The 14,707-nt window shown below is 28.9% G+C and overlaps 1 protein-coding gene across 1 annotated transcript; it reads left to right on the top strand.

The window, feature by feature from the left end:
• Positions 1-6,764: 6,764 nt before the first annotated feature.
• Positions 6,765-14,418, top strand: LOC114381979 (early nodulin-70-like). The gene is made up of 12 exons (XM_028341209.1): positions 6,765-7,287; positions 7,578-7,626; positions 7,807-8,014; positions 10,328-10,502; positions 10,623-10,694; positions 10,852-11,100; positions 11,217-11,343; positions 11,717-12,003; positions 13,475-13,668; positions 13,770-13,849; positions 13,969-14,045; positions 14,175-14,418. Exons 1-12 carry the CDS (start codon positions 6,949-6,951, stop codon positions 14,316-14,318), a joined length of 2,001 nt encoding a protein of 666 aa, XP_028197010.1. The 5' UTR covers positions 6,765-6,948; the 3' UTR covers positions 14,319-14,418.
• Positions 14,419-14,707: the final 289 nt, after the last annotated feature.

Here is a 14,707-nt window from a genome sequence, read left to right as displayed (position 1 = left end):
AAACTCAAGTATTACTTATGCAGGACTAATTAAAAATCCTTACCTAGACAGATTTGCATTTTTTTTAATTAGGTTTTTAAATTATTTATTATTTTTAAATTGGTGTTTGAACTTTTTTTAAATTAGGTTTCAAAATTTATATTTATTTTTTAATTAGATCCAACATGAACTTAATTAAAAAATAAGTTGAAACACCTAAATGAAGCCAAACAAATTCATGAATCTAGTTAAAATTTTGATAAAAAAAAAACTTAAGTATCTGTAAAATAATTGAAACTATTTTTTTATCTACAAAATTTAAATTTAAAACTTTTTAAGGAAATAAAAACTTAACTCGATTTACTCCTTTGGATGGCCAGAATATATTAGAATATGATAGGATAACTACTTAAATCTGAGTTATCTTAAGTAATAATTAATTTAACAAACTTGTAAGTTTTGAACTTTGATAATTGAGAAATTTTCATAATATTGGGGCGATAAAATAATTTGGAGAAGAGACAACTTTGATGTTTTAAATGAAAAAAATAGTAAGATTAAAAAATGTCATATATATATATATATAAACAAATTAAATATGATTTATTGTTTCATTATCTTTTTTTTGGTATAGTTGTGGGTTTAAGAGTTTATTAAACACAACTAAAAATTAATTGACCAATCCTAATACTAATGAAAAAAAAATACTAGAGTTATTATCTTAGTTTGATTTCAGTCCACTTTAAAAAGTTAATTATGAATGTTCTCTAGCAGTATTTTTATGCTGATCTTGAGAGGAATTATAATGAACGGATCTAATTGTTTGAGTGCCTACTGGATAGTTCGATCATATACAATAATAAAAATATATCGATATATTTTTTAAAAAAATATTGTTTGAATGTACTTTAATTTAATATTCATTCTATTTCAATTGAAAATAAAATTGGAGCTAATGCAGGTTAAAGCAAATTATTTAGAGTTTTTAACAAGATTATGTCCTTTTTAAAAGTATGAGATCGAATTTCCCTTAACGAGTGCTCTCTTGAATCTCTGGTGAGATTGTTTTGGTTGGTTGATGTTCATGTAATCATCTTAGCACCTCTTGTGCATATATATATATATATAATTGTTGCTGATAAAAAAACGAGTTGTTTCTGGATGATGGTCATATTCTTGTAGCTTCTTTTTTTTTTTAATAATAAATTAACATAAACTTGATTTCTTAGAATTTTATTTGTGTTTTATAAATATATATAATTCTATCAATTTAAAATTAAAATATTAACCCTCCTTTTTCTTTCCAAAACCACACTTCTGTACATAGTAAATATTTATAATTTCACCTGCCTTTTGAGACTCTAGCTAGCATATTACTGACACCATAATCACTAATCTTTATATCCATGTAATGACATTTCATCTTTAAAAAATGAATTACGTTAAATTACATACAATCACAATAATTTGCATGGTATATTATTAACAATATAACTATCATGTTATGTAATTTGTTCAGGATCTTTCTCCCTAATTCAAAATGCTATTTTTTTTTAATTTGGATTTAAAAAATAGTTTGCATATTCGGCAATAATTGTTGGCCTATTAGTCTCAATTATTGGGTGCCTTGCTTATTTGCTTAATTCTAATATAAAAAATGGAACAGAAGACGAAAAGTATAATATTTGAATTATTGTCAAGCCTAGCACCAAAGATATATAGGATATGTGGTGTCGTCATGAGACGGACCCATCAACATCATTCCCGTCAATTATACTACAGGTGTTCTTTTCTAATAGGTGATGGGTTCTTGTCTAACAATTTTTATTCTTAATTTTTTGAATGGTTGCCTCAATTTATTCAACTATGTATTACTTTATATTTTTTCATGAGGATACCAACAAGGCAATATAATTCCCTAACATGGACATCTTCAATGTCGTTCTCAATTATGTCTACATTAATACACTAATTAACTACAAACCATAAGTGGCTCCTTACAAGAAAAGGAATAGTAGATCTTAATTCTTATCAACTTTACTTCAAAAGGCTTCCATACTAGCTAAATGTGAAGCCATACATGGTAGCTTTTGAATTGTGATAGACTTTTCTTTTTTTGGAAAAAGAAAAAATATATTATAAACTGGAATACAAGGAATAATCTCCTTAAGCACGTCAATAATTTTTTAATGGAATTACCTCTAGAGATTTTAAGATATAACAAAAGAAGATCAAGGAATCGAATTCTGTCACAATTCATAAAACTTCATAGATGCATTGTTAAATCTAACCTTAATCTATAATCAATTTCTAACTTGATCATTTTACTTTGGAGAAAAAAGGGTTGAGAAGAATTGGAAGAAATTTGATTCATGCATAACTATATTGATAATTTTTTTATTGGTAAATATTAATTATTAATTTTATTAATTTTTGTTAGAAGAGAGATTCATACCTGCGATTTATCTAGCTTTTCTTGTCCTTTCATATGATACAAAGTTGAATTGGTTTCTATTTTCTTTTTCAAAATTCCTATTGATATAGATAGGACCCAAACCAAAATTTATTTTTCCACGACACAATAATGTTTTGTATGTACCCTTACCCAATCAATCATAGCATTGCTGCTATAGTATGTGATATGAAACTAGACATTTAAAGAATAAATTTTTGTTGATTCCAAGACATATTAATTTGAAGAAAACATAAAGCAATTGATTGTGATAAAACAAAACCTCACTCCTAAATATTTTGTCTTTTGTTGGGATTCTATTGTAACTTGTAGGGCATACCAAGCTAGAGCAATGCATTTTAGACTTTAGAGGTACAACGATAATTAGAAAGATTGTTATCCTTATGGGAATTCTAATGCTGAAGATGCTTAATTATATGTTGATTCACTGAGTAACTTCCTAATGCCTTGTTCATCCGTATCTAATGGTTTAGTTTGTTTACAAGCAAAACTAGCTAGGGATGTTCAAAAGCGTTGTTTAATTTGAACTGAATTATTGGAGAAATTAAAAGAGTTAGTCTATAAAAACTGAACTATTTTTAAAAAATAAATTAATCGAACTTCTTAGTAAGTTCAGTTTATAGATGAAATGTTCCTTCAGAGTGGTTCAGTGCACTTGTTCCTCTTTTCGAATTGTCAAGGATCCCCCCTCTTTCTTATTTCTTATGTGCCCCCCTCTTTTGTTTAATGCCATTTAAAGTGCATGCATCAGTGTTTAGTGATTTGGGATACCTGCCAAGACCAGCGACCTGCATCATGCACAACTTGCCCTAATTTCTCGTTTTAACTATTTTTTTTAAAAATTTGGTTGAGTTTGGTTCAATTTTCTTTCTAGAACTCAATTATGAGCAGTCCTAAGATACAAAATTACAATGTTAATATGGTTAGTCAAATTATTCGGTAATTCCTTCTCACGTTCTAATACTTTATGCTAGAAAAAACTCCATTTCCAATCTCCATTTTTCCAAGAACCCATTTTACTTCAATCATTTCTTTACACGTTGATATCGAAAACACTCTACTAAACATCCTGCAACTCAATTTCACTCACCTATCTACCATACTAGAATAGTGTATAACCCCCATTGCCCATTTTTATGCTTACTACATTTTGAAACTAGTATTCTTTCATTATTCTATTTTTTCTATCAATCTTAACTTCTTCCACCATATTCACCCTTTTATTTTTTTTTTAAAAAAAAACTCTAGCGTTCCCCACTCTCTCATACGCATATTTTCCATATTTTTGAAATTATTACCCTATTCCATAAAGCTTCTTCCTATTTTCATTTCACTAATAGAGCCAAGTTGAATAATTCTAGATCTTTGACTCCTAAACCCCCTCATTTTTCTTTTTTTGGAAGATATAGCTAATATCAATTTACGTAAGCAAATTACCTGTTGTATCCAACCTTACCCCAAAGGAGGTATGTCTCATGATCTAATTAAAGGAAACTAGTAAATTTCATAAAACAATTTCTAAGCACTATAATTGATTACCCTGCATAGAATCTCAATTTTCAATACCAAAATAATGGATTAGACATTTTTAACATTTTTATTCATAACTAGACTTAATGAAACATGTATAACATTCAATTTTATTAGCTGATTCACATATTTCAGTCTTCTAAAAAAACTCCTTTTACTTGTTAAATTTTTAAGTCTTAACTTCAACGAACTACTTTTCTTTTAGCTAAAACAAGACCAAGATTGAGCTTGCCAAAGACAAACAGCACAACACAATTACACAACACACACCTAGCGTATTACAACTTGCAGTATGTGTCATCAATGCATGTGAGGCTTCATCTAAACTCAACAAGCTACATATATTAAAAGTATTTGAGTACTACAATAACATTTATTATTGTGATTCCTTAGCCCATAATTAAAGTTTTCTATACCAATTTTAATGTTGAGATTCCCGCACGAGACAAATGATGTCCACGCAAATCACGTGTGGGCAATGCAGTGAAAATTAAAATTTTTTCTTACTTTTTTCTTTTGTATTTAATTTATTTTTATTAAATTTTGATTTCAAATTTTTAATATAATCTTTTAGAATATCCCCCATAAAGACCAAAAGACTAAAATGGTCATATTGGAGTTGGAGCTCATGGATTAGTCTAATAAGCCCGTCTAAAATTGGCACGCGAATACATGGGGAGTTGGGCTTTGGCAACTAGCCCAACTCAACACAAGGAAAAAATTGACTGGAAAGTAGAAACAGAAAAGAGAAAGAAACATTTTACCGATCGTTAAATAAAAAACGCAAAACAAATTAATCACACACAAGAAGAAATAATTAATGATTAATAAATTGAGTATGCTATTATTTTAAGCAGTTAATTTAGTGACTGAAATAAGATATTATTATTAATATAATATTTTTTAGTAAAATGTATAAACTAAACAATAATAGTAATTTTGAAGATATTATTAAAATTTTATTTCAATTTTAATTACAATATTTAAATACAATAAATTTTCAAGATATTATTAAAAATTATATTTTAATTTTTAATTTTTTAATAAAATACAAACAAAAAAATATTACATAAATAATATGATCTTATTTTAGTAACTAAAATATAAAAAAGTATTTAATGTAGAATGATGAAGCCATAATTAAGATATATAATATTAAAAAATATAAGTTAAAGTAGCTTATAAGATATTAGAATGACTTACCAAACACTATTAAGTTATATATAATATATATTTTAAATAAGTTAAGAGTCATAGCGATTCTTATATATAGTATTAAAGTATAGAATTGTGAATTTAAATTCACAAAAAAAGAACAGTGGGTTTAAATCTGTCAAATTAAGTGTTAGATTAGAATTTTATTAATTTTAAAAGCATAAAAATTTGATTTAATCAGTTAAAATAACTCATTTGATTAATTACAAGAACAAAAATACAATTAAATCGTAAATCTCTATTCTCAGATTTTATCAAAATTAAACTAAACTAATAATTACTTATAAATATATTTATTTTCTCAAGTTAACTTGGTGAAGTTCAAATTAATTTTCAGTTAAAAAAAGTTCAAATTAATTTATTAACTTTTAATTAATTTATAAATTATTTTTATAAAAAAACACTAATGCATAAAAATGTATAATTTTATAGCCTTGTCTCCTTAATTGCTTTAGCAGGCAGATTCATGCCAGACAAATTGTAATATAGTTTAATATTTTTTATGGACCTTTTTTCTTTCAGCATCAAGAACAGACAAGGCTTTTCTTTTTTGTTTACTTCTGATAGCTATATATTATATTCTAATTAGGAAGAGGTAAACACCTGCACGTAAACAAATGAATTTATTCTGTAATCGCCCTCAGCATTCTATTGAGAGACACATATATCAATTCAACTTTTAAAATAATCGCTCCACTGCATCCGTTAACTAATTAATTAGATTCTTTTACGGCGATTCCTATTTATATTCTTTTTAATTTTTTATTGATAAATATTAATAATTAATTTGTTAACTTTTATCCACCACTTACCTCTTCTTTCATTCACTTTTTATTAATGTTATAGTTTATATACAAAAAATATAACACACTCTTTTTTAAATTTATATAATTTAAATTTTTATTGAATAATAAATTAATTTATTAAAGATCTATTTGTTTGTTTCTTTAAAAGAAAATATTTTCCATTTATTTGTAATCATAAAAAACTCTTATTTATTTTAAGAATTATTTATAATTTCATTTTTTTTCAAACTAGGTTCTCAAAATAAAAGCAACTCATGTTTTTTTTAAATTAAATAAACACATTAAAAATTGTTAGAAGTGATTTTTTTTTTCAAAACAATTAATTGGAATGTACTAATGGTGCAAAGAGGAATTCAAATTAAGTTTTCAAATTTCACCTATCACAAAAAAATACTCGAAGGAAAATATCATAGAAAATATTGCTAGCATTCCTTATGGTGTGAATATATTTTATATATACTAACACTTAATCATAAACTATCATATATAATCAGATTATTACTTTTATAATAATTATTTTAAAAATATCAATAATTTATTTGTTCAAATAATATTCAACTCGATCTCTTTAAATAAGGTGTTAATCATCGATAAAATCAAAGATACTCCGTATTGATAATATGATTAATAAAATAAATAAAAGGTTATATTTTTGTAATTAGTTAAGAATATAAAAAACTTTTATATTAACATGAGAATTAAACTATTTTTATATAGAAATGTGGCAAACATACTCTAAATAAAACAAGATTCAGATGCGAATACGACTCAACAAAAGATCAAGAGTTGCTCCAATTTGTTGATTAAACAATAGGAAAACAATTGAAGTTCCCTGGTCCTTGCGTGTATAATAACTGGCATGCATGTCCAAATAAAGAAGCTAGCTAGCTAGCTAGAAGGAGTGAAGAATTGAAGCACCTTCTCTGACAGCACTAGGTTCTTGAAATGCGTTGGAGCTCTACTAACTCAGAGGTGGTTGCTTCAAACAAAACCACGTTAGGAGAGATTTTGGACATTGAGAAAAACATGGCTAAGTGGGTGCTCAATGCTCCAGAGCCACCTTCCATGCTGCGTCAGGTCGTGGACAACGTCAAGGACACCCTCTTGCCACATCCAAATCCAAAGACATTCTCTTATCTCAGGAACCAACCCTTTTCCAAACGTGCCTTTGCCTTGTTGCAAGACTTGTTTCCCATTCTTCCTTCACTCCATAACTACAATGCCCAAAAGTTCAAGTGCGATTTCATGGCCGGTCTAACCCTTGCAATCTTCGCTATTCCTCAGGTTCACCTATTTTATTTTTCTTCTCATGCATCATTAGTACCAAGGTTTTTAAAAAAAAGTCTGTAATGATTTTGACCAAGGTTTTTGAAAATGGTTGCAGTAACAGTTTCTAATTCACATTTATTGGCATTACGGTAAATTATAGTTAGTACATATAACATGCGTCGTCAATTTAAAATCACGGTAGCAGATAGAGGATGATATTAGCACTTAAAATTTGTAATTACGAATACACATGATGATATAATTAATGAATCAATCAAAGTTGATGCCTTTAATTGGTGTTGCAGTGTATGGGAAATGCGACATTGGCGCGGCTAAGTCCTGAATATGGCCTCTGTAAGTTGCATAAACAGTGTGACTTATTTTTCTAAAAAGTTAGGCACATTGGTTCTAACATTAATGTCCTTAAGGTTAATTAGGAATATTATATATATATATATATATATATATATATATATATATATATATATATATATATATATATATCTAAATTATGGATGATGATGATTTGGTCAGATACAGGAATTGTCCCACCTCTTATTTATGCCATGCTGGCGAGTTCAAGGGAGATAGTGATCGGACCTGGATCTGTGGATTCACTGCTACTTTCCTCAATGATCCAGACATTGAAAGTTCCTATTCATGATTCTATTACTTACAACCAACTTGTTTTCACTGTGACTTTTTTTGCGGGCATCTTTCAAGTTGCTTTCGGGCTCTTTAGGTAAGTGTTGTTTACACCAAGTTAATTAATTAAATCAAAAGGGTTTGATATGGACATATGGTTTATGTATGGAATATTGGAATGTGTTGTGACTTGTGACAACCGCTATATATAGCTAGTGCTCCGTTGCCAACGACTCATATAATGATAAGTGGAGCATCAATTTTCATGAAAATCGTATGAGAACCTAAATAATATATTTAGGTCAACATCTTATTGATATAAAATATTTATTAATTTTATAAATAATTAATATTTATTAAAAATTCAATCTATAGTAAAATCTTGTCTAATTTTAATTATATTTTTTTATTTCTTAAGAGATTTAAACTTAATTTCATTAGAACTAACCGTATGTTAATACATAATTAGCAAGTATTTTGCGTATTATTCAAATATTTTTTACTTGAATAAAATTTAAAATATAAATTAAATTAGTATTTTTTTTACAAATTTTAATGTATAATAAAAAAATGTATAATTAATTAATAAAAAAGTATATGTAAATTAATTTTAGAAAAAATATCATCTTCTACAAATTTAAAGAAAATAATTTAATGATATTTTCAGATCTAAGAAAAAGATTTAAGTATTAAAAATACTTTTTTGAGAAAACTGAACTTAAAGAAATAAATTTCAATATAAAGAAATTAATTTAAAAATTATAAAAAAAGTGTTAAATAAAAATAAAGTCACATTTATAAGAAAATTACAATATTATATATATATATATATATATATATATATATATTATTTTTATATAAAATAAGACCTTATTTTATCATACAATGAAAATTTTTACTTATTTAGGACATAGTTATTTAGAAGTCGTGCTATAAAAATCGGTTCGGCTCAGCTAGTCGAGTCAGGGATCTGATGACTTATCTATATTGGATCGTTCATGCATCTGGCGTGAAATGACTCGACCAAATCATATTGATTTTGAGAAAATTTGGCGACCCCACCGGATTTACAAACCCGAATTGTGCTATGCACACACAAAAAAAAATGGACCATCACCCACACCACCATCTTCCCCGGCTCCAACACCTCCCACCTCTTCAACCTCCATCCCTTCGCTGCCACTCGCCTCAACCTTTTCCCCGCCAACCTCCTTGACTCTGTCGTCCTCTTCGCCTGCTCCGGCGTCTTCCACGAGGCCTTCCTCTACACCCTTGAGGACCCCACAGACCCTCAAAGAGACCTTCTCAAACCCACGGTTCAGGACACCTTGAACGTCCTAACCGCCGCAAGGCACATGGGCGTTAAGTGCGTGGTGCTCACCTCCTCGATCTCTGTGATGGTGATGACGTCGCCGATCATGAAGGCTGCGAGGAAGGAGAAGAAGAACTCGACAGAGTTCTGGAGGAGGGTCATGACAACGTCGCCCTTACAGATTCCGAGGTTGGACAATCCTGCGATGATCTTGCATGAAACGAGGTGCGTCTTGACGTAGGTGAAGGTTTTGGTAGTGGATCCGACGATGAGGCATGGGCGATCAACGAATTCGAAGAGGTTCTCGAAGCAGTAGGCGTGGAGAAGGAGGTGGTTGGAGATTGGTATATTTGTGATTTTGATTTGAAGACATGACTAGTTTGGGGATCACAAACTTGGTGTTGATCAATTTTTGGGATAGACACCTCTTTGGCATCAAGGGAAGGAGCTACAGTTATCATGATGTCTTAATGTGTTTTGATCCATTTTAATTATATACTTACATGATATATATAATTTTAAATTTTTAACATATATATATTGGATTAAATCAAATTAATTATTAGTCCACTGGTGGATCATTGATCCATTATGTCAATCAAATCAATGATCGAACCAATTTTCATAACATTATTTAAAATTTTTAGATATGAAAGTAAATAAAAAATAAAAATATAATTAAAGCAAGGTAATTTATAATTTTGATAATAATTAATTAACTTAAAATTTTAAAAGTGTTAAAAGATATTTTGGTAATCTTTAAAATAATCAGTCAAATTTTTCAATAAAAAATAATTGTCTAACAAAGTGAATATTCCACATGTATACTATAGTGAAAGATATTTAACTAGATAATTAAGAAATAAACAATTGTAAATATGGTTTATCCCGGCCACATTTTCATCTTGTCAATGCCATGTATAGTTTTTGCTAAAACGCGAGTTTGAAGATCCGATGAGAAGGAATTACGTACACTTGAAATATAGAAACTATAACTATTAATCTTTCATAAACCTGAAAAATCATGTTTGAGGGTGTCAAACCAAACACACTAATTATTATGGCATGGCTAAGCCTGTTAATTGTCACATTTTACAGGTTTGGTTTTCTGGTGGAATATCTTTCAGATCCCACGATCGTGGGGTTCTTGGCAGCAGCTGCCGTGAGCATTGGGCTACAACAATTGAAAGGATTATTTGGGATCGTTAACTTTACCAACAAAACTGGTTTATTTTCAGTGGTCAAATCTCTTTGGACATCGTTCAAAAACCAAGTAAGAAAAGTACAGTTCCGATGGAAATTAAATTTGATAGATTAAAACTCAAAGTTCATTATTACTTTTTGCTAGTTAATTGCTTAAATATTAATTTTTCTTTCACTTGCATTTTTGCAGTCAGCCTGGCATCCCTACAATTTAATTATTGGATTCTCATTTCTCTGTTTCATCCTATTTACCAGATTCCTGGTTAGTAATGTACTATTAGTATTATTTTTTTCTTCTTGTAATAGTTTTACTAGAAAGTGGAAACTAACTAATTCTTACACTTGCGGTTCATTTTCTATATATCTGAATTTGTTGTACTTATAAAGTTAAACTATATTATTGATATCCAATTAATTAGGGCAAAAGGAACAAGAAACTGATGTGGTTGTCACACGTTGCTCCTCTCCTTTCTGTTATTGTATCCTCTGTTGTTGCATACAAAATAAACTTTAATGAGCTTCAAGTGAAGGACTACAAAGTTGAAGTCTTGGGACCAATTAAAGGGGGCAGCTCGAATCCAAGCTCACTCCATCAGTTAACATTTGATAGCCAAGTTGTGGGTCATTTGATCAGAATAGGGCTCACCATTGCTATTATTTCACTCACGGTGGGGTACCCCCATATTCAAACTATTTCTATTAATTAATTATCAATCTGTAGTGATGACGGGAATTAATCTTTCTAATTATATATATACATTTTAATTTTGTTGTACAACCATAGGGATCTATTGCTGTTGGCCGATCATTTGCATCTCTAAAAGGACACAGTATTGATCCCAACAGAGAAGTGGTGTCCTTGGGCATAATGAACATTGTTGGATCCTTAACTTCTTGCTATATTGCATCAGGTAAATTCCTCTTCATGTCTCTTTAACATTACTTCAGAACAATTCGTAAAAGTAAACAAATTTATTGGTGAATTTGGATATTTTTTAGTTAAAAATCAAGTACTAATTCCTCAAAGTATTAAAATTCATTTAAAAGATAAATATTTTTTCATACACATAAATCAGAAATCAAATCTTAACCACATATTTAAAAACAATAAAATTATGTATTAATTATATCACATAATATTAATAGTGAAAAACTCTATTTTGATATTTATAATATCTAAATAGAAGAATATAAGTAAGCAACAAGAGAACACTCTAATTTGGTATCGACAGTAACAAATTTACAACAGTGTTTGCTGATGACTATGGCTAATTAACCATTCAGGATCTTTGTCACGTACTGCTGTAAACTACAATGCTGGCTCTGAAACAATGGTGTCGAACATAGTGATGGCACTGACGGTTCTCATGTCACTTAAATTTTTGACGGGGCTTTTGTATTTCACTCCGAAAGCAATCCTTGCAGCAATAATTCTCTCGGCCGTACCGGGACTGATTGACCTTAACAAAGCACGTGAAATTTGGAATGTTGATAAAATGGATTTCCTTGCTTGCACTGGAGCCTTTTTGGGAGTCTTGTTTGCATCTGCAGAAATAGGCCTTGCAATTGGGGTATATTTTTGTTTTTTTTTTCTTTAAATTTTTTTGTGACATGGTTAACTTCAATTAAATGTTGAAAGATAAATTTGCAGCCCATGTGGATACCCATATAATAATAATAATAATAATTGACATGAATGGATAATGTCCTTAGCCATGCACACGCTTTTAAAGAAACTAATAGATGTACCAATTGCAGTATGCAGTATTTGGCTAACTTAGGTTATATATAGTGGATTACTTTTTCCTAATTAACTAATGTTTAACTGAACTGTTTTAAGTTTTTTCCCCCTTAAAATGAAAAGTCAGACTAAAGATATTTTTTAAAAAGTCCTTCAAAAATTAAGTAATTTAACTTCTATAAAAAAAATTAGCATAAAGTTTAATGAAGTAGCTTTTTAGAAAGAAAAAAAAAAACCTTTGTTCTCTTTCTTTCCTTACTCTCCTATTTTTTAAACTAAAAAAGTAAACATTACCTAACAAATACTTATTTATTTTGAAAGATATTATCTTAAATTTTAAAAACACTTTTGACCAAAAAGAAATTTGAGCCCAGAAAGAAATTCATATTTATCTTCAGTACATGTTTGGGTTAAAGCTGACAAACATTTGGAGTAATTTTCATTTTGCAAATTGAATTTGCTATAAGAACCTTGATTTTGCTTTTATCAAAACTTGATTTAAGAAAATATAATTGGGCGAATATGCTGTTGAGACCAATCAAATATCCCAACAAACTAAGATTACTTTTCAAATTGAATTTGGAGCACTCCTAACAAGAATCTAAACAATTTTAATTTCTTGCCTATATGCTTAATTAGACAAGATGAGATTAATGATTCTATGTCTAGAGTAGTTGTCGTTCAATTAATTTTCCTTGGGCTTTCTTGCCCCATTTGTTTTATATAAAAGAAAATATATTGGAGGGCTAGCTCATGACTCAAATAGTCCTGTCTTAAGTATATGTTTTCTTTATTTGAATACTCGATCTTCTTATTTGTCTATTTTTATAATCTACCACATGTTTTTAATTATCCCGACTTGAAAATTGGATTTCAATAATTATTTTAAAAATTATTGTAATAGATAGAATAATTTTATATCACAATTTAAATTATTTATTATAAATAAAAATAAAAATTGTATATTCAAAGATGTTTATTTATTATGAATTTTAATTTTAATATAATTTATATACTAAAAAAATATTTAATTATTGTGAGTTTTAATTATCTAAAAATAAACACTTATAAATATTAATTTTTAAAAATGTATTATCCTTCTCTTAAAACTATAATATAGTAAACTTTAAGTTATTTCAATGGGAATATTATTCTCTAGTGACAAATTTTTCTCTACGATTTTTTGCCGTCATTGGTAGTATATTCTCTAATAGGCCTAATCATAACATGCATTTCATCTTTAAGGTGTTTGTTTGTGTTAAAATAGATTAATTATAGTATATTTGATTCTTCTAGTGCAGATCACGATATCATTTGCGAAGATAATTATAACCTCAATTCAACCTGCTACAGCGGTTATTGGAAGGCTTCCAGGAACGGATGCATTCGGCGATGTTGAACAATATCCAATGGCGGTTAACATTCCTGGGGTTTTGATAGTCTCTTTAAAATCTTCTTGGCTTTGTTTTGCAAATGCAAATCTTGTGGAGGAAAGGTATTTGTTATCTCCACTACCCTTAATTTACTATTTGCCTGTGTTTATGGGTCCTGAAAATTTTGATGAAAATTTGAGTACACATTAATTATATTGAAAAGGATTGAGAGATGGGTGAACAATGCAAAAGCTAAGGAAGGAAGAGAAAGCACCTTCACATACGTCATTATTGATGCCTCAAGTGAGTATCGTATTAAAGCATGCATTAACCTAACTTATATAAGCATATGATCTTGCATGAAATTAAACATTGCCCTGATAACGCTGATAAAAAATAATTGTGCCTTAATAACATGATAGGTCTTACGAATATTGACACCGCGGGAATAGCTTCTCTGGTGGAGCTCAACAAAAATCTGATTTCACGGGGAGTAAAGGTGATCGTTTTTCTTAATTTCGTATTACTTTCTTTTAATCTAGCTTAGCTTGCAATTGATAAATCAATTTTACACCTTTTATTTTTACCCTGAAGATTGATATTAATTCCTCCTCTCCCTTTCTTTCAGTTAGCTATCGCTAACCCTAGGTGGCATGTAATTCACAAGCTAAGATTAGCTAACTTCGTGAGCAAAATTGGAGGAAGGATTTTCCTTTCTGTGGGAGAAGCAGTAGATGCATGTGTTGGCACTAAAATAATGGTTGTTGTATAACCAACAACAATTTGGCTTTCTATGGATTAAATTGTTTTTGTATCTGGAGCAAACTGTCAAACATTTGTTAGTTATTAATTTTATCACAAATATTTCAAAATGTGCATTGTACACCGTTTACAAGTACTAGGAAATTAATTTATACACTTTTAAACACTAAAGACAAGTTTGCATCTAACCCAAACATTGAGAGTAATGCAACTTTTTTCCTTAAAAGAACTAAAATCTAACATGAAACTTGAAAATCGTTTTATTGTTGCTGCAAGACTTCAATAAATAATATAAATTAATTTCATTTAAAAATGAAGTTTTATTGAATGTGTTTACTCTGGAATTTCGCTAAGCGTACATAAGGTTTACGAGAAAATTTTGGGTGGATACAAATCCAA

This window comes from Glycine soja, chromosome 13 (assembly GCF_004193775.1).
Source record: "Glycine soja cultivar W05 chromosome 13, ASM419377v2, whole genome shotgun sequence".
Lineage (NCBI taxonomy): Eukaryota > Viridiplantae > Streptophyta > Magnoliopsida > Fabales > Fabaceae > Glycine > Glycine soja.
The sequence above is the reverse complement of the archived record's forward strand: the minus strand, read 5'-3'. Positions and strand labels throughout refer to the sequence as shown.

Excerpts from the sequence above, each read along its gene's own strand:
- LOC114381979 (XM_028341209.1), top strand. The coding sequence starts at position 6,949 with ATGCGTTGGAGCTCTACTAACTCAGAGGTGGTTGCTTCAAACAAAACC. Across the intron at positions 10,503-10,622 it reads GGACATCGTTCAAAAACCAA|TCAGCCTGGCATCCCTACAA; the intron begins GTAAGAAAAGTA and ends GCATTTTTGCAG. Across the intron at positions 11,344-11,716 it reads TTCTTGCTATATTGCATCAG|GATCTTTGTCACGTACTGCT; the intron begins GTAAATTCCTCT and ends TTAACCATTCAG.